We start from the raw sequence: 25,940 nt of genomic DNA on the forward strand, positions 1-25,940 counted from the left end.
AATATTTGCCCCAGCAGCCTGGAGGCGTGTGTGTGTGTGTGTGTATGTGTGTGTGTGCCATTTTGGGTGTTACTTCCAGCAGCAAAATATCTTGCACCAGAATTGGGAGCATACCCCATGGTGAAAATCTGGAACATCTGAAGTGATGTGGTTAATATCTGCTCTCACCAGCGAGGCTGCATTCAAACATAGTCACCATGCAAATTTGGTACAGTGGTGCCCCGCAAGACGAATGCCTCGCAAGATGAAAAACTCGCTAGACGAAAGAGTTTTCCGTCTTTTGAGGTGCTTCGCAAGACGAATTTCCCTATGGGCTTGCTTCACAAGACGAAACGTCTTGCGAGTTCTTGCGAGTTTTTTCCCTTTCCCCCCTTTTTCTAAGCCACTAAGCCGCTAATAGCCGTGCTTTGCAAGATGAAAAAACCGCAAGACGAAGAGACTCACGGAACGGATTAATTTCGTCTTGCGAGGCACCACTGTATGCTATCATGGAGGCATGATACTTTTACTACGTCAAAGGAGCATGTGAAATGAATCTCAAGTCTTTTGCTCCCAGGTGTATGGTAGCAGGCATGTCCAAAGTCTGTTTTGGGGGCCTAATGCCTAATTCAGCCCCTGGCTGGTTTTATCTGGCCGCTGTGGCAGTTTATTTATTGGGGTCAAAAATCTCAACAAGCTCAATCTTTAAAAAAAGCTCAACAACTTCGGTCGGCCCTCACACACGTTGACTTCATCAAATCTGGCCCTCTTTGAAAAAGTTTGGGCGCCCCTGGTATGGTGTTCTAAAGGTCATGAGAATACTGAGAATATGAGCCCTCAATTATTACCCTCATACATGGTGATACTAGAGCATACCTTAGCAAACACCTTGTCCCAAACATCCCTCCTAGCAGTTGAATTCACCTGGAGAAGACTTGCTCCAGGTCTCATCCTATATAGGGTGGTATACCGTATATCATGAGGTCTCAGAGACAGCCTTTTAAGTGGCGGTGCCATGAATATAAAGTGCCTTTCCCAAGTAGCTCTGCTATCTACCTTCCCAACAAATTTACCTGGACTATCAGGCCGTTGAGCACAATTAAGGACGCTGCTATACTGGTTTTTAATGCTAATATTGTGTGAATCTAATATTGTTGAAAATGGCTTTACAATGTCTTGCTATCGAGTACGCATTCTGGAACACATTGCCATGCAACAGTAGAGGTTACTTCAGTTGGGTCTCTTATAGTTGGAAATGAAGGATCATGGAACAGTTCTAACAAACTTTCATAGCAGGAGTTCATATGGGTGAACAGTACGTAGACTTATCTGCTACTGAATATTTGAAATGCTGTTTAAGCAACATCTCCCGGTGGTGGTATCACTGGATTATAGCAAGAAGCATAGTGTCTGCATCTTTGTGGGCGTTTCAGGTCAGAGAGCTGCACAGAGGGTATTGAGCCAAATTTACTTTCATATCTCAATCCGCAGATACCATCATTTTGAGATTACAGCAGGCCCACAGGTAGAAAAATAGTTAATTCAGTTCTTTTTCCCCATAGGGGACTGTCTAATCCGCTAGAGAAATGGAAATGTTTCACAAAAATGAAATCTAAATCTGCAATGATCCTATCTCTTCAGTCAAGGCCCCATCACCTATTGCCATCTTTTGTCTGGCCTATTTGCTGGGTTTACTCATAGATAGGAAGCTATTGGTCTGTTTTAGAACTTACTATTAAATCCTAGTGCTATTCCTGCTGCTGAACACAGATAAAAGACTTTTTTTTTAAGTAGCTAAAGGTGGAGGAAATAGAACGACAGACTGTGATTGGATTGATCATAAAGATGTGTATGTATGTACACACACACACACACACACACACACACAGAATTAAAAAAACCTCTGGGCATCTCTGCTCCTTAATTACTCCCTAAAATTAAATTCAACTGTAAATAAATATTTTCAAAAGCTAGTGTTTTTTTATATATCCATATATGTATATTACCTGAAAATTTACTGGAGAATAAACAGGTAATTAAAGACCATTCAAATTACCTGAACAAAAATGCAAAATGGCATTTTAAAGAAATTTGCTATTTTCACTACTGTAGCACAGAACAAGTTTCCTAAGTTCCCAAACTCAGGCACATGCAACTATGATTCATAGTTGCATGTATTACAATTTCCCTAAGGTCACATTATTGGGGGCTGAGAGAGAGAAAGATCTCTTGTGACTATAGTAGAGAAAAGTAATGGTCTCTTATATTTATGCTCATGGGAATATCTTTTTATTGGTTAAGTCCCTGAGAAGTGAGCTGGAAAACTATCACCCATTTGAGGGGCTACATTGGACTCTTCCAGGGAATAAATTCCCAAGACCATCAGAACACAAAGAAACATTGTAATCACTAGACGTTCCATTACATGTTGGAAGAGTGAGCATCTGTATATGATGGAACATCCAGGTCACCTAGCATGAGATGCATTAAATAGATGCTGTGCCCAACTCCCAAATCCACAGCCCCAGTGGATCCAAACTTACTTAGAAAGTTTCAGGTTCTTTCTCCACCATAATGGAAAGAGGATATGTACTAAAAGTAAAGACATTAGGCTCAACCTGCTGTTTGGCACTGAATAGATTTTCATTTCACGCCACTTGATTTAACTTGGTTTGGCGAGAGAGAACATTCACTTAAATTGTGTAATGAGAAGAGATCTAAAAGCCACGTTTTGGCTCCACTCTTTTAAGATATTACAATCCCAGATGTCAGTTTTGCTGTTGCCCTCTTGCTCATCCGAATACGTGCTCATTTTGCAGTTTACAAAACGTCAAGGTCTCTTGGAGGTCAAACTATGCTTAGCTGAAGATGAACTATATGTGTCCAGCCATTGGATATTCTGTCCCCTCTGCCCCCAGATAAAGAAATGTTCCAAGGTTGTAGGGAGGGCATTACAACCATGCAGAATACATTACAGTAAAAAGACCAGGGTGCAAAGGTGGTATTCTCTCTCACACACAAAATGCCTGGAACAATGAAACTAGAAATGGGAAATTGCTAAAGTAGATTTAGTAATTCTGTGAAGCTCTTCTGCAGGCTGTGATTTACAAGGGTTGAGACCTCATTTACATGCCATGAAAATGTGAAGAAACAGAAGCCTTTAAGAACACAGCCAAAGAGTGGACTTATTATACAATCAGATCTTTAACTCCTGACTGAGCTTTGTTTACACAAGAAAGAAGTACCGGTAAATAAAAAATTGCAGTGATCTCAAGGCAAGGAGATCATCCATGGGTCAAATATCAAGATAACTGAGGACATTTCCTATGTGACTACTTCACTTAAGGTCAGGCAATGGAGCAACAAACATCACAGAGAACATATCTGGGTGTAACCTGGGTTAGTATTGGAAATTGGGTGTTAAATATTGGAATAAAAATACAGAGAATGTAAGAAGAGTCCTGCTGGATCAGACAAAAGACCCATCTAATCCAGCACTCAGCTCCCAGATTCCTATGCCCACCAGCAGTACAGGAGTGCAGTAGCCCTCTCCTGGTTGTGCTTCATAGCAACAGGCATTCAGAGGCAGTCTTCATCCGATGCTGGGTAATCTATTGCATTAGCAAAGACATCTCTTTAGAGCGCAAGCCTGGGAAGTGTGTATGTGGAGGTCCTGGGTTGCCCAGAAAACAAGACACACACACCCTCAGCCTGACTGATGTGGTCCAAAGGAAAGCAGAGCAATACATTTGGCACCAGCTTGGTTCTCGGAAGGAGGCGTACAAGATACCATCCAACTGACTCCACTCTGGATTTGTGCAGGGTTTACTCAGTCCAGTATACTTGAAGGAGTGTCTCCACCTCCATCGTTCTGCTTGGACACTGAGGTCTAGCGCTGAGGGTCTTCTGGCGGTTCCCTCGCTGCGAGAAGCCAAGATACAGGGAACTAGGCAGAGGGCCTTCTTGGTAGTGGCACCCGCCCTGTGGAACGCCCTCCCACCAGATGTCAAAGAGAAAAATAACTACCAAACTTTTAGAAGACATCTGAAGGCAGCCCTGTTTAGGGAAGCTTTTAATGTTTAATAGGTTATTGTCTTTTAGTGTTCTATTGGAAGCCTCCCAGAGTGGCTGGGGAAACCCAGCCAGATGGGTGGGGTATAAATAATAATAATAAATAATAATAATAATAATAATAATAATAATAATAATAATAATAATATTCCTTAGCCTTTTGTTCTCTTCAAGATGTCCTGCAAAGCAAGCAGCAGGTATGAATTATTCCTTGGGATTTACTCCCAAAGCCTTTCTCCTGAATGACAATGGAGGTTTAGCGTAAGAGTTTTCCTTCTCCCAGATATGCTACCTTCCCAGGTTGATGAGCCCCATCTGCCCCTCATTTACTTCTATAGAACATGCAGTAACCACCTTCTTGACCACTGGACCCACTTCTGGTCTCGTCCGCCAGAGCCTGTCTTCGCATGCAGGGGTTTGAGGGTTTGAGATCCATCTGCAACCCTCACTTGGTTTAGCAAGCCAGTTGAAGCCATTCTCAGGGTGTGACTGCTGTCACATTTTGACAGCTTCTAGGAGCCACAGGTGAGAGCTTGAGTGCTGGGTAGGGATCAAAGGTGGACCAACTACCCCAGAGGGACCACGACAAGTCCCCGCCAAAGATACTACCCCTTCCCTAACACCCCATACACCCCTCAACAGGGTTTGCTTACAAGAAAATGTGCCTAGGATAGCAGACTAAAGCTCTCTCCTAATTATGCTGAGGCTGTGTGTGAGAGAGTCTAATTTGTTAGGTGTATGTAACCAATAATAACTGGGCAGCTGTTCAGCCAGATTTGCTCAGAGAAGAGATGATCTATAGATCAGATCTATTACAGTTCTCAGGTAATTTTGTGTGCATCTCTAAGACATAGAATGGATATAGCAAAACCTCTGTCATTATATCAGTTAAACCCAAAGCAAAGTTGAAAATGCAATCAGTAGAAATTCTTATTCAGTTCAATGTCATTTCAGTCACAGGCTCTCAGAAGTATGTCACTGAGTCCTCTGAATATACAGTTGTGCCCTTCATTTTGTGTGATCAGTGGTACAGCAGCATCTAAGTCTACTTTTCCAGAGGGGTTGGGGTACTCTGATTCCTTATCAGCCCTTACAATACTAATGGTACACAAAAGGCAGTTTCGTAAGGGGCATTAAGCAGAATGGCTCAGTGAACATAGAAATTCACCAAGTTCCAATCCATGAATTCCCAAATAAGTCAAGCACGCACCATAACTGCAGACAGGAAAATTTCCAATATACATTTCCAGCTCTCGTTCTTTTATTGTCATACAAAGAGTTTTGATGCTTTCGGAGTCAAAACTTGAAAAACAGACCATAGCTTCCTTCAGGGCCTTTTGGTCAGGTTACCCTTTTACATGTTTAATTATTTCATTCCAGTTAATATTCAGTGCTAGATTATAACAGCATTGCTGGTTTACATGCAGATCCAGACAGCCAGATGCTTCTGGAAGCTCTCAAGTATGAAGAAATGTGAGTTTTATCATTCCTCCGGCTAATTAATGTGCTTATTAAGACTTTGTTTAAAATTTAAAATCAAGGAACACCTGCATTAGGGGTTGGAGATGCTCTAAGAACCTTAAAGGCCATGGGCGTATCAAATGCAGAGATGAGAAGTTCCCATTCCTAGCTTTCATTTCAAACACCATCATATGAAGCTACTTACCTTGGCACACAAAAGATGATGGAGTTTCGCCAGGGTGCACACGGGCTGTAATAAACACAACTTTCTGCTCTGTTCCAGGACGAAGGTTTACTGTTGAGGAAAACAAAGAGACAAAAAATTGATAGTAACAACTCTGAAATTTTGTACTTGTATGCAGGGCATAGTTTCCCCCCATTATTTATTTTATCTTAATGAATTGGAGTTTCAGAACCATCAGATATGTAAGAGATTCAAATTTGTAAAGAAAAATCTTGACTGTCCCTATTTTTTTCTTGCACAGTTGGAGTCTACACACATAGGTCACTAATTGATGGAGATGAAGTGGGGGGGCACAGGCAGACACGCCAATTATCCCCCTTTTCCTCCATGCATACTGAGTTGGCATCCTTCTGTCTCAAGAGACAATAGAAGAGTGTGCCATGGCGCGGGGGGGGGGCGGTAAAGTTAAACCATTGGAGAGTTACAGCACATAGTGTACATCAAATAATTGCACTGGCCTTATATTCTGTTTTTACCAATTCAAACATGATTTTAGCTGCTGGGCAATAAATGTGAGTAGAAAAAAATCCAGATATTTCTAAGCCATTAAAAAGAGAATGGCTAACAACAGCACTATTTTTTTTAGAAAAAGAGGAGCCGGGACTCACCTCCCATGTTCTCTTATAATGGCAATGGTGCCCACCTGAGAGGTGGCAGAACTGAGTTCCAGATGGAAAAAAGAAAGCAAGCTCTAGCTAACAATTAGTTCTCATAGAAACATTTTGTGGGCTATTAACACTCTTCTGTTAAGTCCCAGGCTCTGGCCAGATATTGTCGCAAGGCAGCCTACTGGATAGTCGTATTCACAGAACTATGAAAGGAAAGTGATATTTAATTATTTTTATTTTTAATAGAAATGGTTGTTCCAGCCTCTGTCAGTCAGAAGCCTGAAAATCCGAAAGAAAACAACAACACTTATCAATACATTTTCAGTTCTTCTCCAGAAGCAATTAGCCAAACAGCCCTGGAAATATTCTCTTCTCTTGTATTCTTTTAGTCTCTTAGGAAGTCCTACAACTTCTTAGCCTGTAGTCCAACCATTTATTTGGTCTTTGATGTGCTAACATCACACATCTCTGGTGCAAATTTGAGCCCTAGAGGCAGAGAAATCTTTCAAGAGAATGTTTCTGACAAAAGCAGCAGCTGGTGGGGTCAACCCTGTCTCTAGAAGAAAAATGAGAAGCAGCAGAAAGGAACATAATAATATCAGCAAAAAACTGATGATCAACCAGTGCCATCAGGATTAGCATAGAGTGATGAAGAAGGGTGGAGATAAATTAGCCATGAACTATACAAGGTGAGAGGTAGAAACTGTCGTTTCTGAAGCTACAAACTGTTAAAAAGAGAGAGAGAGAGAGAGAGAGAGAGAGAGAGAGAGAGAGAGAGAGAAAGCAGTGGCGTAGCGTGGGTTGTCAGCACAGCACCTGGGGCAAGGCAAGTAATTTGCGCCCCCTAACCCGTGGATTTGCGTCCCCTAACCCTAACCCCCAGATGTTGCGCCCGGTGCGGCCGGGCCCCCCCTGCACCCCCCACGCTACGCCACTGAAAGAAAGAGAGAGAATTATGTTAAATAACCATCAGTTGGTAACATGTGCCACAGTTTTTGTTTCGCTTACTTTTTATTATGTTTTCTGCTGTGCTCCATTAAATAATGTATATCATTCTACATTCTATTAATTTACAGTTAGTATGGAAACCATGATATAGGTACAGATAGGTAGCCGTGTTGGTCTGCCATAGTCAAAACAAAACAAATTCCTTCCAGTAGCACCTTAAAGACCAACTAAGTCAGTTCTTGGTATGAGCTTTCGTGTGCATGCACACTTCTTCAGATATCTGAAGAAGTGTGCATGCACACGAAAGCTCATACCAAGAACTGACTTAGTTGGTCTTTAAGGTGCTACTGGAAGGAATTTGTTTTGTTATGATATAGGTGTGCATTATATAGCTGCCAAACTGTAATACAGGGCTAATAAGATGAGACCTATGTGATCAGCAAAATGGTGTAGGGGCATGGACCCTGCCATAGGCACTGCTCTAGTGATCGGATCGGATCTCTGCTTTGCAGCTTTGTTTGCGGGGGGGAGCAGGAAAGAACTGGGGCAGTCTAATAATGGATTTCTCAAAACACATTTCCTTTAGCACATCCCCTTTAACGGTAACTTTAAAAGGGGAAATATCTGCTCTTCTTACACAATATAAGATGGAAGAAAATAGCAACCAGGGAAGACAAATATTACCACACTTGGATAGATATGGGATCTGGCTTGCATTACTGAGACTTGGGTGGGTGAACTGGGTGGGCCTGACCTTACCCAACTGTGCCCACCTGGCTTTCAGTGCTGCACCAGGGTAGACAAGCAGTGGTTGGGTGTGGCACAGCACAGTGGTGTGGCAGGAGGGGATGGCAAGTGTGGCAGGAGCATTCAAGGCCAAAAAACATGTAAAAATAAACAGAAAGTTTGAAATTAGAAAATATCAGGTATGAAGTTTATGCATCTTTTCCCTCATTAACATGGTGGGGCAGTTCAAGTAGCATTAGCGAATACACACTACAAGATTTTTTTGGGGGGAAATCAGTCACTCAGTTAATAAAACATATTTTACAACTTCACGCCCAGTTATATACATTTCCAAGTATTGAAGTGTTTTAGCATGTTATGTATCTTCTCTAACCTTTTCCTCTGCCATGTGTTTTAAATGTCAAAACAGTGTGTGTGTCTGTGTGTGTGTCTGTGTGTGTGTGTGTGTGTGTTCACTATTCTTATATATGAAGCAACAACATTTCTCACTGGCTATAACACCTTTGAATGAAAAAAATGAGGAAGCGACAATGTTGCTACCAAGAAACAGAACTCAGGATAAAATAAACAATACTGTATATAGTCTTGTCTTTACTGTTAGTGGTATATCTGTTGGGGCAGGTGGGGGAATCGTCTCTTTTATTGACTTCAGTGTAAGATAACACATCCTTTCTATTTTGGGACAGTAGCCAGGCTGAGAGAAAATGAAGGAAGATAAGAAATGTGATAGGTAGATGCTGGAATGTACAAGATATTTATAAATGTGGAAGGAGATGTGGACGAGAGAGAAAAGACAGAAAGGAAATGTTTTTGTTTTGTGCCACTTGTCAGCACAGAACAACACACACACACACACACACACACACACACACACACACACCATTCAGCTCCGCTATTCAAGAAAGGTGACACATCAATAACAGGTTGACCCTCAGACTGCTCTGCTGACTGCCTGAATCTGCCTCCTTCATGCCACGGGGCCTTCAGATGCAATAGCATGGGGGAGGGGCACAGGGGTGGCTGCCCTGGGTGCAAAATTGTTAGGGGCCCCAACATTGTTAGGGGTGCAACACCCGGTGCTGCCTCAATGCAGCTGCATGCTTCTGTTGCTGGGCTCCGTTGAAAACAGCTTCTCCATGCAAACCAGGAAGTGACCTCTCCAGACAACGTAACAGCTCTTCTTTTCTTATCTCTGTGGTTGTGATTTCCTGAGTGATGCAGACGCCGTTAGGCTGTTGAATGTGCACACACCATTTCCCTCCCCGCCCGCTGCACAGCCCCGGGCACTGGCAACCCACGCTATGCAGATGTACTGAGAAGATCGGGTTGTCCATCTGCCAAAGTGAAATGGCGACACAGTTGCAGAAATGACCTTTCATTACAGATAGAAATATGTAGAATTACCGGGTGTTTGTTTTCATTTAGTTTCATTTCTCTGCTGTGTTGTTATCACGCTGAGAGCTAGCCAAAAGAGAGAGCTGACGGGCTTTCAATCCAATCAGAAAAATAATATTGTCTGGTTGCACTAACAATGCTAATACTCATTATGCATTCAGAACATGTCATTGAATCTGCCATCCCAGATATTTGAGGATAGGCATTCAAAACAGAAAACCCATGGCGGTTTGTGTTCCCTGCTGAAATTCAAATGTTCCTGTGAAAGTGAGGTGGATTCCAACCATTTCATATTAATCTGGCAGTCTGAAAATTAGAGCCATTACAATGATCTAATTTGAGCTCTTGATGTGTATGCTGTTGACCTAATAGACAATTGATTTTCTTCCGCTTTTTTCTGCTGACCATAGGGGGAAAATGCAAATTGGGCATTATATTTGCACGCTAATTTTATTGCGCCCTTGTGTCTTCATAAAAAGGTAAAGTTTGGGCTAATAAAAATAAAACATTTCTAGTTCTAATGCAAGGAAATGTTTATGCAGGCAGGTAACAAATTGGTTTGTCATTTAGGGGAACATAAAGAACGCTATAATCATCTTTAGGGAAAATAGATAAGGGCTTTTGCTTAGCTTTTAGCTTTCATTTGCAAAATCACTTTAATGTAGTGCAGCATTTCTAAGACAGAGTGACAGGAAATTAGCACATCTGTTGCCTCATTCCCATCCACATATGCAGTTTATTAAAGCCCTGGTGAGCGGTCAGAAGAAAAGCATAGAGACAAACATGATCAAACAAGAGAAATGGAACATTTACAGTGCTGTCCTATACTTGCTTACTCAGAAGTAAGTCCCACTAAATCTTACACATTCTCTCTCTGTCTGTCTGTCTGTCTGTCTGTCTGTCTCTCTCTCTCTCTCTCTGTGTGTGTGTGTGAGAGAGAGAGAGAGAGAGAGAGAGAGAGAGAGAACGAACACCCATTAGGGACAGGTAAACACAAATAAATCTTATAAAGACATTTGGAAGTCAAAGGCTGAAGCCACTTGCCACTAATCTTTGAGACACTGGGATTTTGGAAGTATAAATATATTATGTGTGATCTCTTTACTTAGCTGTTATTTTTCTTCTTTCTTTTTGCACCATCTGAAAGATAAGAGTTTCCAGTGGATTGCGAGAAAGTGAACTGCGATGGCAGTTTTGGCAGGCAGCCGATCAACAGCCTGAGATCTCTAGACCAAAATCAGCTGATCTTCTTAGATCCAGGAGGAACAAGCCAGCCCTTGAACTACTCAGTACCATTTTTCCCCCATTCCCCCCCCACCCCCTTTAATGGAAATAGTGTACTTCTCCCTCACACTTTCCTCATTGAAGGTGTTCTATGCAGAGGGCGAAATTATGCAGACTGTTTCAGTGTTAATACTTGACTGCGTTTTCAACTTAATAGCCCAGCAAGGGAATGTTCTTGTCAAGCAAAAGGCCAGCAATATCTTCTGGTAAAATTATTTCCAAATACAGAAAGTCAGAAATGGCAAAGCAATTTTAAGAGAGGGGATTTTTGCCCTCCCCACTTCTTATTTGTTTGTTTTTAATCTGCATGAAGTCTTGGAAGCAAACATTTCTGCATCTGTGCTTTCTGACACTGTCATGCTCAATGCCCCTGCAAGGAAAGGAAATTAACTAGCACACAAAAGCTTCTAGGTTTATGCTTTTCCTCCCACCCCCCTCTTCCTCTGGACAGGATTTTGCATTTAGATTATTCACAAGCATCTGCATTTTTGGAATGTAGTTTCCCATGGAATGGAATAGAAAAAAGAGGAGTATGAGTGGCATGTTATTTTATTCCAAAAGCCAAGATTATAGTAATGTGCAATTAAGGGTGCAGCACATAGCATTTATTGTCACCTGCCTGCATCCTCACTGTAAACATAATAGTTCAGCAGACAAGTCCTTTGCTTGCTCTCTTTCCCCCTTTCCAGCTTTGCTATTTATAAGACCATAGAACAGATAAACCCCCATGCCCCTCAGAGATGAAAGAAAGGCAGCTTCTGATGCTAAAGATAAGTGGTACATTAAAAACATGCCTCCTCAAAGGCATAGATCATCTGCTTGCATTTGATGTATAATCCCAAAATTCCAAAAATACCAGTCCCAATATCCTCAAAATGTCATCTGAAGAAGTACTAGAGCAAGAGTGGGAGGGGAATGTTTGCTCAAGACCCATGAAAGTATCTGTGCTCATTTTTGGATACAGATGTGCATCACCATCTTGGGCAACTAGTTGTTGTATGTGATTAAAATATGGATCGGTAAGCACAGATGGGTCAGCAATATCTACTACTAGGCCGATTTGACTTCAGAGTAATTTAACTTTACCACCACCACCCCAAGAAAACGGTTGAGTCAAGTTGGCTGCCACATCATGTCACATAGTATTGGTACACTTAACAGCACATAATAAGGATGAATTCTGGAACCAGGTATCCCCAACATTTGCAGTGACAGATCTGAAGGGTGACTGATCTGTCTTGTGCTTTCTTCTCCAGCCTCAATCATTGTAGTTTGGTACTACTGGAAACAGGAGAAAATAGACTGCAGCACCAAGGAAAGAAGGAGGGCTTGATCCTAGAGTTTCTCCCCAGCACTGAACAACATTGGGCTTTATTGTCAGCCATGCTCTGCCTAATGCAGAGCAACTTGATGAAGCCCAGCCAATACATAATAAGGGGTTCCTAACTTGCAAGGGTCGTCAACCTTTTTAGAGCAGTGGGCACATCTGGAATTTCGAGAAAGTACCGTAGGCACCAGTTACAATACATAAACAATCAATGTGTGTTCCATGTACAGTATTGTTCCATTTGCATTATGATCCCCCAGTTAGTAGGTTTTATTATATTGATGGGTGGGTCACCATGGGTTCACCAGCTGGTACTAGGGCTTGTCATGCAGTACAAAAGGCTTTCATTTCCAGTACAGATCCTCAATTTAATCAGATTTTTATAATGTTAATAGTCTGACACTAACAATAGTCTGACACTGACACTTTGATACCTGGTCTAGACCAGTCCTATATGAAAACCCATCCAGTTGGATTGCATGAATCAAAGATTTGATAAAGCTCTTCTCCTCCCTCCTTGTGTGCCCGGTCACCTAGAACTGCAATTATGGGGCAGTTGTCCAGCCCCTAAGAAAACACATTGCGTAACTAGGGGGTTTCCTTCAGCTTAGAAGGTCGTAAGCTGTACTGGTTTTGTCTAGATAAATTAGGGTTGCCATATTTCAAAGAGAAAAAAAGAGGACACATTTTCCGACTTCTACTTTTAACTATGAATCGCTATGACGACTCTCATGTTACAGACCCATGAAAAAGAAGGTGTGTCCTGGGAAAAGAGGACATATGGCAACCCTAAAAATGACATCACAGAAGCTATGGCAGAGCAGCATATTTTCATTATGCTGCAGTTACACTAACATAACTAGATTTTCCTCTCACTGCCACTATCAGTTGTGTTTCAGAGATCAATCTGATCATGTTGAATGGCTTGAACTTTTGCAGGGCACACACTTAATGAAATATTGAAGATGAAACATGGTCCTGCAAGGGGGCAGAGGATTTATATGCCAGCCAAGTATGCAGTGCTTGCTAGTGCACAGCATACGTCGCGTTATTATAATAGGTTTTCCCTGATAGTGTATCATACCAATAGGGAGTGCAAGGTGCTACGAGGGAAGATCAGCCCTGGGGGAGTTTGCAGTGCAGTCTGGGGCAAAAACAACAGATTTGCCAGTAATTGTACATGGGTAAAAATGCAGGCAGACGAGATACGTTGCCAGGTTTGAGTTGTGCCAGGAAAATTGGGTTTAGACAAATTCATACCAAGAAATCTGTCAGAAAATGTTGCAGTTGGGAATGCTTCTGTTTCAGGTGTCAGTCAACCAGGCTCTTTTCAGGGAGACTCCATTCCCAATTCCCCTTTCTGTCCCCCCCCCCTTCCAATAGCCATGGTGACTCTTTTTTGCACTGACCACTGATGCAAACCATATGGCTTCCTGGAACCTGCCGAAACCTCCCTCTTGCGCATGGATGATGACAATTCGGCTCCACAGAGATTGAAACTGAGAGAATGAGTTCACTATTAGCACACAGGATAGCTAGATGGAACCTCCACACCCAGAGGCAATTTGCTACTGAATCCCAGATGATGGAAAGCAAACATAGAAGATGACAATTGCCCTCAGGTCAAGCCTGTAGGCATATGGATGAGCCACTGTGGGTCACAGGATCCTGGACTTCATGGATCTTCTTATTGGTGTCCTGTGGTCTTCTGAGTGGTCATCAAGAAAGATAATAAAGGGCATCAATTCACTAGGAACATCTCTTTTGCCTTTATAGCATGCCTAATGCTGTCACTGCCTGTTTAGTGACCTACCTAAATAACTATTACTATGCGATGACAACATGAACAAGCAAGGAGATTTTGATTACTCTGGAGCTGTTTTTTATTTTAAATTCATTTCAGCCTTAGAGTTTGGTCATATAGTAAAATCCAATACAAAATGTCAAGGGGTTATAATTACAGGACGAATGTCCAGATAAATGAGGCTATAAAAATGCAGATTATTGTGCACACTCTATCACTCACAAACACACAACACACGCAAACAGGCTATGCAGAATATTAAATTATGTGTCTAAAAAAAATATTTTAAAAAGCCTACCCAGCAAAATGTGTTTAAAAAAGGGAAAGGAAAAACCTAAGTCTACCAGCCTAGGGAGAGCTTTTAATTAACGTCAAAGGCAGTTTTAATAGTCTGGGGGGGAAATAATCTAGCACAGCAAGAACTAAATTAATAAAATAAATGCAGCATGCTGAAGCCCAAGGGCCTTGTTCACAGGCATCATTTATTTAAAGGATGGGATATGTCAGTGGAGAGATGCTGTGAAAGAAAGAAGGAGAAAAAAAGCGATGGAAAACGGGATGCCTGATTTTGTCAAGGCAGAATCTAGCCAGGCATATTTACTAGCACTAGCATTAGCACTAGTATTCTCTTTTTTAATGCATAGTTTATTGGGTGTTTGTTTGTTTGTTTGTTTTATAAAAACCTATAATAAGCAATAAATAAAGGAAAAAGAAAACACATTAGCAGAACACGACCATTCATAATACCATTTTCCAAAATCAGGCACATGTGGTCAACGCCAAGAGGGGAAAAAAGAGAAAATGACAGAGGAGGGTTAGATACAGAAGGGGAAGGGGGGGAGCCTCTGGCAGAGCTCATATGACATTTCATGCAAATAGCTCTAAAGGGTTCCCAGATCTCAGAATAGTTTTGTTCTTTGCACCTCTGGGACAAAGTAGCTTTTTCATAGGCAAGAGAGGAAAGGCCCTCTAAACAAGGAGGTGTCAGGGGAGCTGTTCAGTCTTTCCAGTTTTGGAAAAACAACTAAACAAAAACCCACAGTCATTTGGCCCCCGTTAAAGCACGCAGGGTCCCACTGTGGTGCCCCTCCTTCAAATTCCAGGATATTAGGATATAATGGAGTGTGAGGCGAACATCCAAAAATTTCAGAGAACCACCACAGGACAAGACCAGATCGCATGTTCTAATGTCAAATCAGGGATGACTCTCTCTGGGTTTGTGACAAAAGTAGTAATATGCTATTAGCATACAAGGCCACTTCATGTTCCTCCCCTGCCACTACTACTGCTCTTGACCACAAGAGGAACTTTTTTCCTGGTGCAAGTTAAGGACCAGCAACATATAATAAACCTAGCTGTCTAGCTAACGATAGAGTGGCCATTTAAGTATCGCACACACAAAGGAAATGCATCACCAGAAAAGAGGGGAAAGACAGTTTTGCATTAAAATTGCACTTTCCATACATTGATTCAAGCATAAAAGTAATTGCTACAATTTAAACAGAAATACAATACATTTCACCATAGTGTGGAAGGCTGACAAAGTGACCTGTGCACCTGCTCAGTCTGCTGTCCCAGTGCTAAATATTGACGGGCAATTTTAAGAGACCCTCCTCCTGCTCTCCCTTCTTATGGTTATCTTTAAACCAAACTATATCTCTAAATAAAGGACTGTTCCCTGACAGCCCTTCAGAAGCTGGGCATATGGCTCCCCTAGCTAAGGCTCTGGCTTTTATTCCAATCTTTGCTTCTGATGCTTGTGTCTCATTCAGTGTGTGTGTGTGTGTGTGTGTTGGGACAGCTGTTGTATGTTGACCAGCAGACAGCAGAAGACATTGCCCATGATGTGTTATCCTAGGACAGATTCTTAGTTGGAATTCTTGGCAGAGTTCCTTTTAAAACACCAGGGCCAGCATAAAACTATCTTGGTTTATGTTGTGCTGATATGGAAGCATTTTCAGGAGATCCCAAGAGCCATGATGTAGGGGTTAAAAAGTGGGACTAGGACTTGGGGGACCAGGGTTCAACTCACCAATTACCCATGAAGCTCAATGGGTGATTGTGAGCCAGTCTCACTCTTGGACTAAACTAGCTCACAGGACTATTGTAAGGATAAAATGGACGGGGAGGGAAAGAGCCATGTATGCTGTCCTGGGCTCCTTGGAGAAAGTATGAAAAAAAAAATGGTGTTCATACATCTCTATACCAATTTTCTTTTCTGATACCATTGGCTTTAATGAACTAAGACTACAAATCTGAAATCTAGCCTGTGAAGACAGGTGAAACCCCAATAAAGAAGGGTTCACAAACACCCCAATTCCACAGATAGCAGGTTTTGTGCCAAAGTAAGGATTTCACTGAGGGGAGGGCATACAATCTCAACCCAAAAACCTGAGTTTAAAATAATAGGAACATTGATTTAGTTTAGCATTGTCTTTGGCTTGCAGAATCCATTGTCCTATTGTGCCTACATATATAGACCTTCTAATAAATCTATTACACTTCAGCTGTGTGGACATAAGTGTTTCTCGTCTTGTTAATTTTGTTCTCACTTTGTAAAGCTGTTCTTGTGAGCTAAGGAGATCTGCATGCAATACAATACAGCAGAAGAATGTTAATGGTTTCTCAGCACAGCTTAAATCCATGAAAAGCTTCCCTTTTCACAGTCAGACATAACAGCCAACCTCAGGTCCACTGCAGCTTTAGCAATCAACCAGTTTAATTCTTTCTATAAAGAACACATTACATTAGAAGATCACCGTAAAGCTCTTTGCCATCTGACCATATACAGATCTGAGGAGGGTAGTGCATGTGTAGTGGGGAAGAGAAAGAAGGGAATAAGTACAACGCAGAAGAGGAACAGGAAAGCTAATGAAACCATGAGAGACGCAGAATGCAATTAAATTCACCCATAAGGAGCTGAATATTGCAAATGCAACAATCATAACCAAGGGGACATAAATGTATATAGTGTGTAACTTGATTTAAAATATATATATATTTTTGAAACTTTTCTTAATCCGATTAGGAGGAAGGTATGAACACTAAGTATCTATTCATATTCCTATGACAACCTTCCTGTTGTAGAGTTAGCTTTAAAAATCAGACATCAAGATTTGTTCCCTGAGAAGACAGGAGGCATTAGAGAAAAGAACGTAAGTTTGCTGAGGAGACAAGTCCCATTGTTTTCCACATAAATGATGCTGGGTTACCCCCTGAAGGTCATGCAAAAAGGAAAAAAAGATGCTTTTGATGATTTGGTGCCAGTATGTCATCGAATGAAGTCTACATAAAATAGTGCGTGAAAAACATTCCACTTTCCTATACTTCAGCTGAGAATAAAGCTCTTGAGCTGCATGCAAATAGGTCAACAGCTCATGATTATTGTGAAATCCGAGTATATCGGCATATCTGTGTAATAAAACTGGCACAATTAATAAGATATCATTAAATGGAGAGCTAATGTGTAACACTCTCCTATCAGATACATGTAAACAGACATTATCATAACAAAGCTGGGAACTGCATTATCAAGGAGCTAAGTATATAAAAAGCTGTCTTTTCCAACACTGGAGCAATTTATATTTGAAGAGTGTTCTTTCCTATTGAGATCTTCATTGGCTTGTATAAAAACACCGCTTTTAATCTCCAATCCCCACTGGCATTTTCATATAAGCACTAGAAATGCTATTGGGCTTTAGAGATTTAATTTAATGAAGGAAAAGTATTTCTATTAAAGTGTATATATTTTTTTCAACAACACAACATCTTTAGAGAAGCCAGAGAAACTGGGATTATTTCAAGTTTTCAAAAACTGGCTACCCTGTGCCCTTTCAGAGCTGCTTCTTCACAAAGAAAGCTTAACAGGGGCTGGGCCTGCAAGGTGCAGGATAAGGGACCCTCAAATCCAGATGAATTGCTAAAAATGCCAAGCTTTTGCTTCTGAAGAAGCCCTGCCTCATTTTTTTTTAGAGCCTCACTGCACTAGAGACTTTCTAGTGGCTCATCTCCTGGTGTTTGACTGCATGTATCCATACAAAGAAGATGAGGAAGTTTGGGAACAGAACAAAGGAAAGTACTCTTTCCTTATAGCAATTATATAGTTGTGCCAGCACTACTCCTACAAGCATGTACCAAGAGTGTGAACAGCCATACTAAACAATCTCTACCAACTGAGCTATCCCAGGGTCTAATCTCCCAATATCATTCACTTGGAGTCCATCTCTGTATGAACATGCAAAACATGCACGCATATGAAAAACTAACTGCTTAAGTACCCTTAGGAGTACAAAGCCCATGATGCAGTTCAATCATGGATGAGTGAAACATTTGTGAAAGCATGTGGGACATCATATTGAGAAGCTACATTGCCCTGAAGAAACGGCTACAAATATGGAATCGCTCGAAATTCAGACAGGCGGTCAGTTTTTCTGCAAAAAAATCTTCTGCAAAGTATTTGAGAACAGAATCACAAGTTACAGTTCTTCCTGCAAGTTTTGTATGTGCCTGACTTTTAACTGAGAACTGAGAATAGGTAGGAGAGGGCTTCTTATTGGTAGCTGACCACGAATATAGAATTCATTCCGAATATTTCACAGCCTGATTTAAAGCCTGCTTTTTAAAAATAAACAAATACCGTAATTAAATCTTTTCTTTTACTAGCCTGATTTTGGGTGGATCAGGGTAAGTTGAAATGTCTACTGGATCAACTCTTGCTACTTTCAGCTCTTCCTGATGGAGATGGTGGTAAAGCCGCTCATTAAGAAATCCTCCCTGGACCAGAAAGATCTGAAAATCTATTGTCTAGTCACTAGTGTTCCCTTCCTGGGCTGGTGGTCACTGAATAGTGACACTGGACTCTTCCGAATGCGATTAATTTTCTGTGTCCATTTCAATTGGGGTTAAGACCCAGAAACTGCCTTGGCAACTCTGCTGCTTTGTGAGGAGAGACACATGGATTGTGACCAGGTTGCTTCTCTTTGCTCTCTCAGCCATCAACCACGGCATTGCGGAAGTTTTCTTGGGGGAAGGTGGCTTCCATTCTACTTGGATGGCTGCCCCCAGAAGGTGGTGCTTGAAGAGTGTTCCTCAGTCTTGTGGAGCTTCCAATGTGGGGTTCTGCAGAGGTTGATTTTGTCCCTGGTTGTGTTTAACATCACACAAAACTGCTGAGTGGTGTCAGCTGGTGCTTTTGAGTACATTATCAATATATTGAGGAGATGCAGCTGCTTCTCCTTAGCATCTCAAGTAGGTGCAGTGGTTAGAAATAACTTGTACGTGAACCTTTTCCCTTGGTGTGAATCTTCACGCTCTCTTATATCACAGTCCTTACAAACTTGAGCTCTGACACTTTCCCTTATCCTTTCCCCTTGTTTCCATCCTCCTTTTTTCCTCTCTGAAAATATGCCAGCTTCCTTTCCCATCCTACCAGCAAAAGGCTATTTGGTACCCTCATGAACTAAGTGCCCCGACAGGCAATCAGTCTTTGTGGCGGATAAGCTGGCCTTGAGTTGTTACCATGTGTGCTTGTTTAAGGCAAAGCCTGAGCATATTTGTATCACAGCATTTTATCAATCTTGTTTTTAGAGGGATTTTATGTGTTTGATTGAAAAGTACTGTAAACCCACCCTGAGCCTTTGGCACAGGGCAGGCAGAACAACTAATCTGAATACATGAGTAAATAAAACAACACATTCAAATGAAATGTGAGTCTAAGTAGATGTGGACAGAATCATATTTAAGAGAGGAGCCATGTGACCAAGGTGGAGAATGAATGTGAGAGAGGAAAAGGCATGGGTAATTACATTCTTCAGTAAGAAATCTTGATGCTTCCCTGTTTTTCCACTGCATTCTTATGCAAAGTTCAGTTTTCAAGGTTACCTACTTCCCCAGTGACTTAAAATTGCATTTGGTGGTAGAAGGTTTTATTTTTGTAAAGTAATCGCTCCAATCTTCCCCTTTTCTATTTACAGAGCATAAAAAGTAGCAATAAAATGCCATTGGGTAAGAGCAAATCTAATTTACCCTTCCTATAATACTGAGCCATATGATGATTATCTCATTTTCTCTCAGATAAATGTGGCATTATTGGACGGTGATTGCTGGGGGAGGGGGGTGTTGCTACATCAGCTAAATCAAGGTAAACACAAATCAAAAGTATGAAATACTGAGCAGCAGCAATAAAGACACAAGAAGCGTCTCAGACTGGTGACCTGTTTTCCAGCGTTAGTGACACAAAGCAGGCTGTCATTTTCTTTACACTATTTACGGCTCCTTCATTTCTCCTTGCCACTTTTACTTCCAACTGCAAGAATAACTATTTTCTGATGCGGGGGTTGGTGTGTGTGTGTGAGAGAGAAATGACACCAGTTCTCAACACCAGAAAGGGAAGAAGGGGAGAAAGGTGGCGAAGACAGCTTTGATTTAGCCACTTGAAATTGTCCAAAGGCTTTGCATAGAGGAAGGGTCACAGGTTACACTTCACTTGTGTGGAAGCCAAAATGAAACATACAGAAGTGTGCAGCAGAGAGTGTAATGTAATCTACAGAAGGAATGACTCCCCCATCTCAGGTGACAGTCTGCCATTGTTTACCCATTTACGCAGAGTAGTTACATTGGGTTCAATGGCTTTACACCAGAGCACATAGCTTCAGAATTGCAGATATTATCTACTTCACTTTTCCAAATGTTGAGGAAAATGACAAAACCATTTTTCTCTGATGATCGGGTTATAAAAGACTTTGCCATCAAAACGTGACAAGAGAAAAATAGCACCCTATAATAGGAGGAGATAGGAGAGCGACCGCATGAGCCATATTGTACCATACAGCAAACCTTGTAGAGATAACAGTGGCAGGCAAATTAAAACTGGAGTTCAAAAACACTGTGTAAAGTCTGTTCGTGTGCACAAGCTCTAGGCAATAATGTTTGCATTAGAACACCTATGGCTTTGGGCTGCTTTTACACCTAAGTTCAGTCATATCAAGGGTCAGATTTAACTAACCTGTTCCACTTGTGGAAACCAGGGCAAAGACTCCACCTGTGCAATGGAGCTCCCAACCGCCAGGAACATCCCACTCTTTCCCCCAATCTTCTCTGGAGTCAGGAGAAGCCCCAGAACAGAGCACAGGAGAAGAGATGGGATTGTTCCATTGGGTGTCTAGAAGTCCACTCCATGCTTTTCAACACCAGAATCTGGACCAGTTATAATTCAAGACTCAACTTCTCTTTCGCCATGCTACACCTGCTTAAGCCATGTGAGATTCTAGCCAGCCTGCTTCTTCCATATATTTGGTTCTACCAAAACCATGGTGTGACCATGAATACTTTATTAGGCTTTTCCAGGTTCCCTGAAAAATCTTTTCACAATATATGATATATTGTGCTCTTGCTAAGGAGCTGCATCAGTGCCCTCCCCATCTCTTGCTCCCTTGCAAAGGAGCCACAGAGTATTCCCCCCCCCTTTATTCTGGTTTGGCAAACATATGTTTGTTGTGGCATATCAGGAATGTCAAAGCAGTTATAAAGCCTGGAATCACAAGGCAGGGGGAGGAGAAGACAAGAAGTGTTACTTCTGCACTTCACTGCACAACTAAAACAATACATGCAGCCATTGGCGGGGTATTAAGAATATTAAGTCCATGTTCTAAAATCACTGTACCACTGAAAAATTTAACAGATTCATGTCTAAAAAAATTAAATAGAGGAGCATCACGTGGTTCCTCCAGTCCAAGAAAGCTTCTGCCCTGCCAACTTTCCCAGAGGCCCATTTTCTGTTGCACTGCCTTTTTTTTTTTTTTTTTGCATACCTCTTTTTTGTGGCTAGTTCTCTCCTCTATCCTCTTCTCTGTCCCCACTTCCTTCTCCTGCTCTCCCCCCGCTATTTCAGTCAACTTTCTTTGTTTCCATTTTCTTATCCCCACTCTCTCACACATGCCACCATGGCCACAGCAGTGCTGCCACCTGTAGTGGCCCTGCTCTGCCCGCTCACCACCCCGCACAGACTCTGCAGCTGCCTCCTCTCCTCAGCAAACCAGGAGGCGCTAGGGATGTGCTTCTCTCTTCAACCCTCGCTGCTGCCCCCAAATTGAGCAGCCTTCCCTTGGAATCAGGCAGCTGGCAGGGGCAACCCCAGCGAAAGCCTGCACAGTTGAATCCTTCTCTGGCTGGGCTCCCATAGGCGACAAGTGCTTCCTCCCCTGGCACCAGGGTGATGCTGAGTGGCTGAGACCAGTGGGGAAGAGGAGGGCATGCACAGAGAGGTGTATCTGTTAAGTCCTGCCTGGAGTTTGAGTCCTTTCTGGGGTGATTTTTGCACCACCATCCTGGTTCTGCGCCCCTGGTCCTGTGCCCAACCACTCAGTACACCCCTGGGTATATTTCTGAATGGGCATTACTACTACTGCATTTATATCCCACCTGTCCTTCAAGATACATGCCAAGATACATTGTTGTTCCACACATGCCCAATTTTAATACTCTGTAAGGTTGGTTAGGTCCATGGCTTTTTTTCAGGGGGAACTCTCTGGAACTCAGTTCCAACACCTCTCAGATGAGTTCTGGGCATCTCTGAGGTGAGTGCCATTGCCATTCTAAGAGAAAGAGGGAGGCATTCATGGTGAGTTCTGGCACCTCTTTTTCTAGAAACTAATTCTAGCACTCATTTGACACTCTCATCCAGCAATGGGGAACCAGAACTGCCATCAACCCCGGCTAGAATGGCTAATGGTCAAGGAAACTGGAAGCTGCAGTTGTAGGGTCACAAGTTCACAATTCTCTACCACTCTAAACCTTAGTCAAATCTATATTTGCCCTGAAAGTGTACGATTGCTGCATATCATTGCATAAACAGATATCACAGTGGTTGACTGTGATACCGGGAAGGCTAGTGTCTGTCTCTTTGCTATTCATCTGTCCCAAATGCTACCACTTCAACTGGCAGAATAGCAGTGACATATTAACAACTTGCTCAGAGTAAACATTTGTCCTTCACGTCCTGCTGATGTTAGCTGAAGCGTTTTTCTCAGCGCCTCCTTTTCTGTAGTCTCTTCTGCAAAATGCAAATGAACCATGAAGAAGAGAACGTGAGGGCTACTGAGCCATTGCAGCCTCCCACTACTCACATTGCTTCATGATTTGAATACCTAAGTGGTCCAGTGCTCTAACATTCAGCTAATGAATCTGAGGGATACAGGAAAAGGGAAAGGGAGGAAGGGGGCGGGGGGAGATTCACACAAGATGTTGGCTCCATGAACTGTGTTATCCTGGATGACTCTCTGATGAAGGTTAATGAGGATAGTTCAAATGCTAGGATGTAATTAAATAGAAATAATTGAAGCAGCTGACACCGTGGTAAGCAGCAAAACTCAAAGAGAAAAACAAGCCTGGTGTGTGTGTGTGTGTGTGTGTGTGTGTTTTAATCACTTCTTATTAAGACCCTAGAATGCATGGACTGGAAAGTGCTCCTGTTTTTCAAAGCTGTGTGCAAACACTACTTAATTGGTGTCTAAAAATAGATTTGGTCTTCCCTCCATGCCTTTAGGTCTGTGTATACGATAGTCAAAAGTTTTTTAAAAAATTAATAAAAGCTTCATTGGTGTAATTATTATAACTGCCAAGATTTTCTAACCAAAGGTGGACAAAAACCAGCCCCAATTCATAATGATTGCTTTCTGTAGCCACTGTTCCTTCCTCTTCCCGATGGTCTGGGTCATAACTTCTGCTCTGCCTTTCCTTCTCCTTATAGATTTCCCATTCAAAGAAAATGGAAATGTAACCACAGACTGCCTTCACTTTCATTATGACAGGGCATGCTCAAATTGTGTACATCCTGGCTGTTGATAATTCCTTTTCAATGGGCAAAAATAACAATGAAGCGTGTATATGTTTCGCCTTATTATGAACCTCAAATCATCCATGTGGCAGTTTCCCCTAGATATTTTCCTATTATGAAAGTGACTTGTGAATTTGTTTGTGTGTTCATATTTATATTTAGCAACATTCCAAAGAACACTTTCTAAAACTAGTCTTCAGGTTATAATATGATAGTTAAATATGTTGAAGCTCCTAGAAGACACCACATTGCTGGACTGAACTTCAAAATTCAGTTTGAAAAGATTCTGTATAATTATTATTATTAAAATTTATATAGCACCCTTCATCAAACGACCACAGGGCAGCTTACAACGTACAGCCCAGATGCCAGAACATAACTTAAAAACAAACAAAACCAAAACCCCTATGAATATAATTATGATAAGGAATGCAGAATAAGACACAGATTCTGGTAACAGCAACAGCATAAACAGAAAATCAGCTTCAGGGTATCTAAAATAAACAGATAGTGCACAAATACAGAACCATCTCTCAAAAGCATCACTTAATTCTGTCCACCCACGGAAAATGATGGACCTTCCCAGTTCTTACCTGGCATATCTTTACTTCCTTGTCTTTCACTCAAGGTCCTTCCACAAACTATCAGCCACTTCTTAGTGGATGAAGCCCTTGGCTCCCAATGGCAGCCCAGAGTGGGAGACACCAGAGGGGTAATTCTCTATGGTATCTCCCTGTCAAGGAGACTCCCCTAACAGTGGCCCATCATGGGGCAGCCCATTGCTTGAAGCATACCTGGCTTTTCTCTCTCCATCCTGAAACACTCCCTCAGGGTGGGTCGAATCCACTTTGCCTGTATCTAGGCAGTGCCAGCCAAACAGTATTTTTTTTTTCCATTGGTTGCTCAAGGCAGACCAAAACTAGGTTGCTCAAGGCAGACCAAAGCTTTAGTTTCATTTTTGAAAAAAATACTAACTCACAAGACACAAATGGTCCCATGAATGTGTGTGTGTGTAAGAGAGAGTGGTATCTCATCCAACTAAAATAAACCCTAAAATTCACTCCCTGTGAATGAGGTGGCATCTCTGGGGTGGCGTGGGGGGCATTTTCACAGTCCTAGATTCTTCTCTAAAACAGTGGGGTAGCTGGAAGCCGGATCTTAATTTTATGAGTCATGCTAGCTATAAAGGGAATAATCTCTAGTCCGAAAACTGTCAAGCTGTGAAAAGGCTCAAAGAAAAGGAAAGCAATATCAGGATCTTTGCTCACAACCCCTGAATTCTCTGTATGGAATGACTTTCTTTCCCTTACAGGAAGCCTTGCGTGCTGGTCACAGAGTTCAAATCAGACAGGAGAAGAGCTTTTAGATGCCCTATGAATGTAAAAAAGCTGTCAAAATCCATAAGGCTGAAGTTTCTCTCTTGCATATCAAAGCATCAGAGAAAAATGTATTGATTAATACAGATAAATAGGCACAACCAATCTTATTTTCCTCCCAAAGGCTTGTATGGGTTTTTTAAGGGTATCAAATTACTTTTCTCCAAATGGGTATTTTGGGGTATTCCTCACATTTCACAGAGGAGCCACAGTATTGCTACCAAAGCCCTCTTAAGAGATAATAAATGTGTAAAGAGGTCAAGATGTGCTTGATGATTACATCTAGAGACATCCACATGCAGCTGCATGCACAGAGGACTAATTCTGCTTGATTTGAAACCTCCGCTTCCCACAATAACCAGTCAGACGCACCCAGGAAGCATACAAGGTATACCTGAAACAAGTTATCCTTCAAATCATACTGCCTCCACTCACAAAGCCGTGACAACTAAGGCTGAAATCCTATACACACTTGCCCTTGGCAGACATGGATTTGTGTGCTGCAAGAATAACTGATGGACCCTGTCCTCCATGAATTCCTCAAGCCCCCATTTTAAAGCAATGGAAGGGCCACACTACTAACTAGATGCAATCTTAATCACACGATTTTGCCTTGCTTGGCTGATTTATTTTGAACAACTAGCCAGATTCCCCCAACTGAAACCACTCTCCTTCTGAGCCTGCTATTTGCAATGGGAGGAAAGTTATTTTAGCATGTCAAAGCACCCTATATGTGCTTTTACAGTTGGCCATTGCAACACTACTCCAAAGTCCACCATAGCAACTTTTATTCACTGACAGGACCATTCACACTTGGCTCCTGCAAGCCTTTCTATATTCAGAGCAATAGGTCCTGTCTAGTCC

At 41.9% G+C, this 25,940-nt stretch overlaps 1 protein-coding gene across 1 annotated transcript in view; it reads right to left on the bottom strand.

Moving 5' to 3' along the window:
* The window catches only part of BEND5 (BEN domain containing 5), a 721,515-nt gene that overhangs the window by 170,437 nt on the left and 525,138 nt on the right, over window positions 1–25,940 (bottom strand). Inside the window, exon 7 of the mRNA XM_081868270.1 lies at window positions 5,717–5,806. Coding sequence (XP_081724396.1) covers window positions 5,717–5,806 — 90 coding nt within the window. The remainder of the gene's footprint in view (window positions 1–5,716; window positions 5,807–25,940) is intronic.

This window comes from Podarcis erhardii (genome assembly GCF_964252035.2).
Source record: "Podarcis erhardii genome assembly, chromosome: 6".
Taxonomy (NCBI): domain Eukaryota; kingdom Metazoa; phylum Chordata; class Lepidosauria; order Squamata; family Lacertidae; genus Podarcis; species Podarcis erhardii.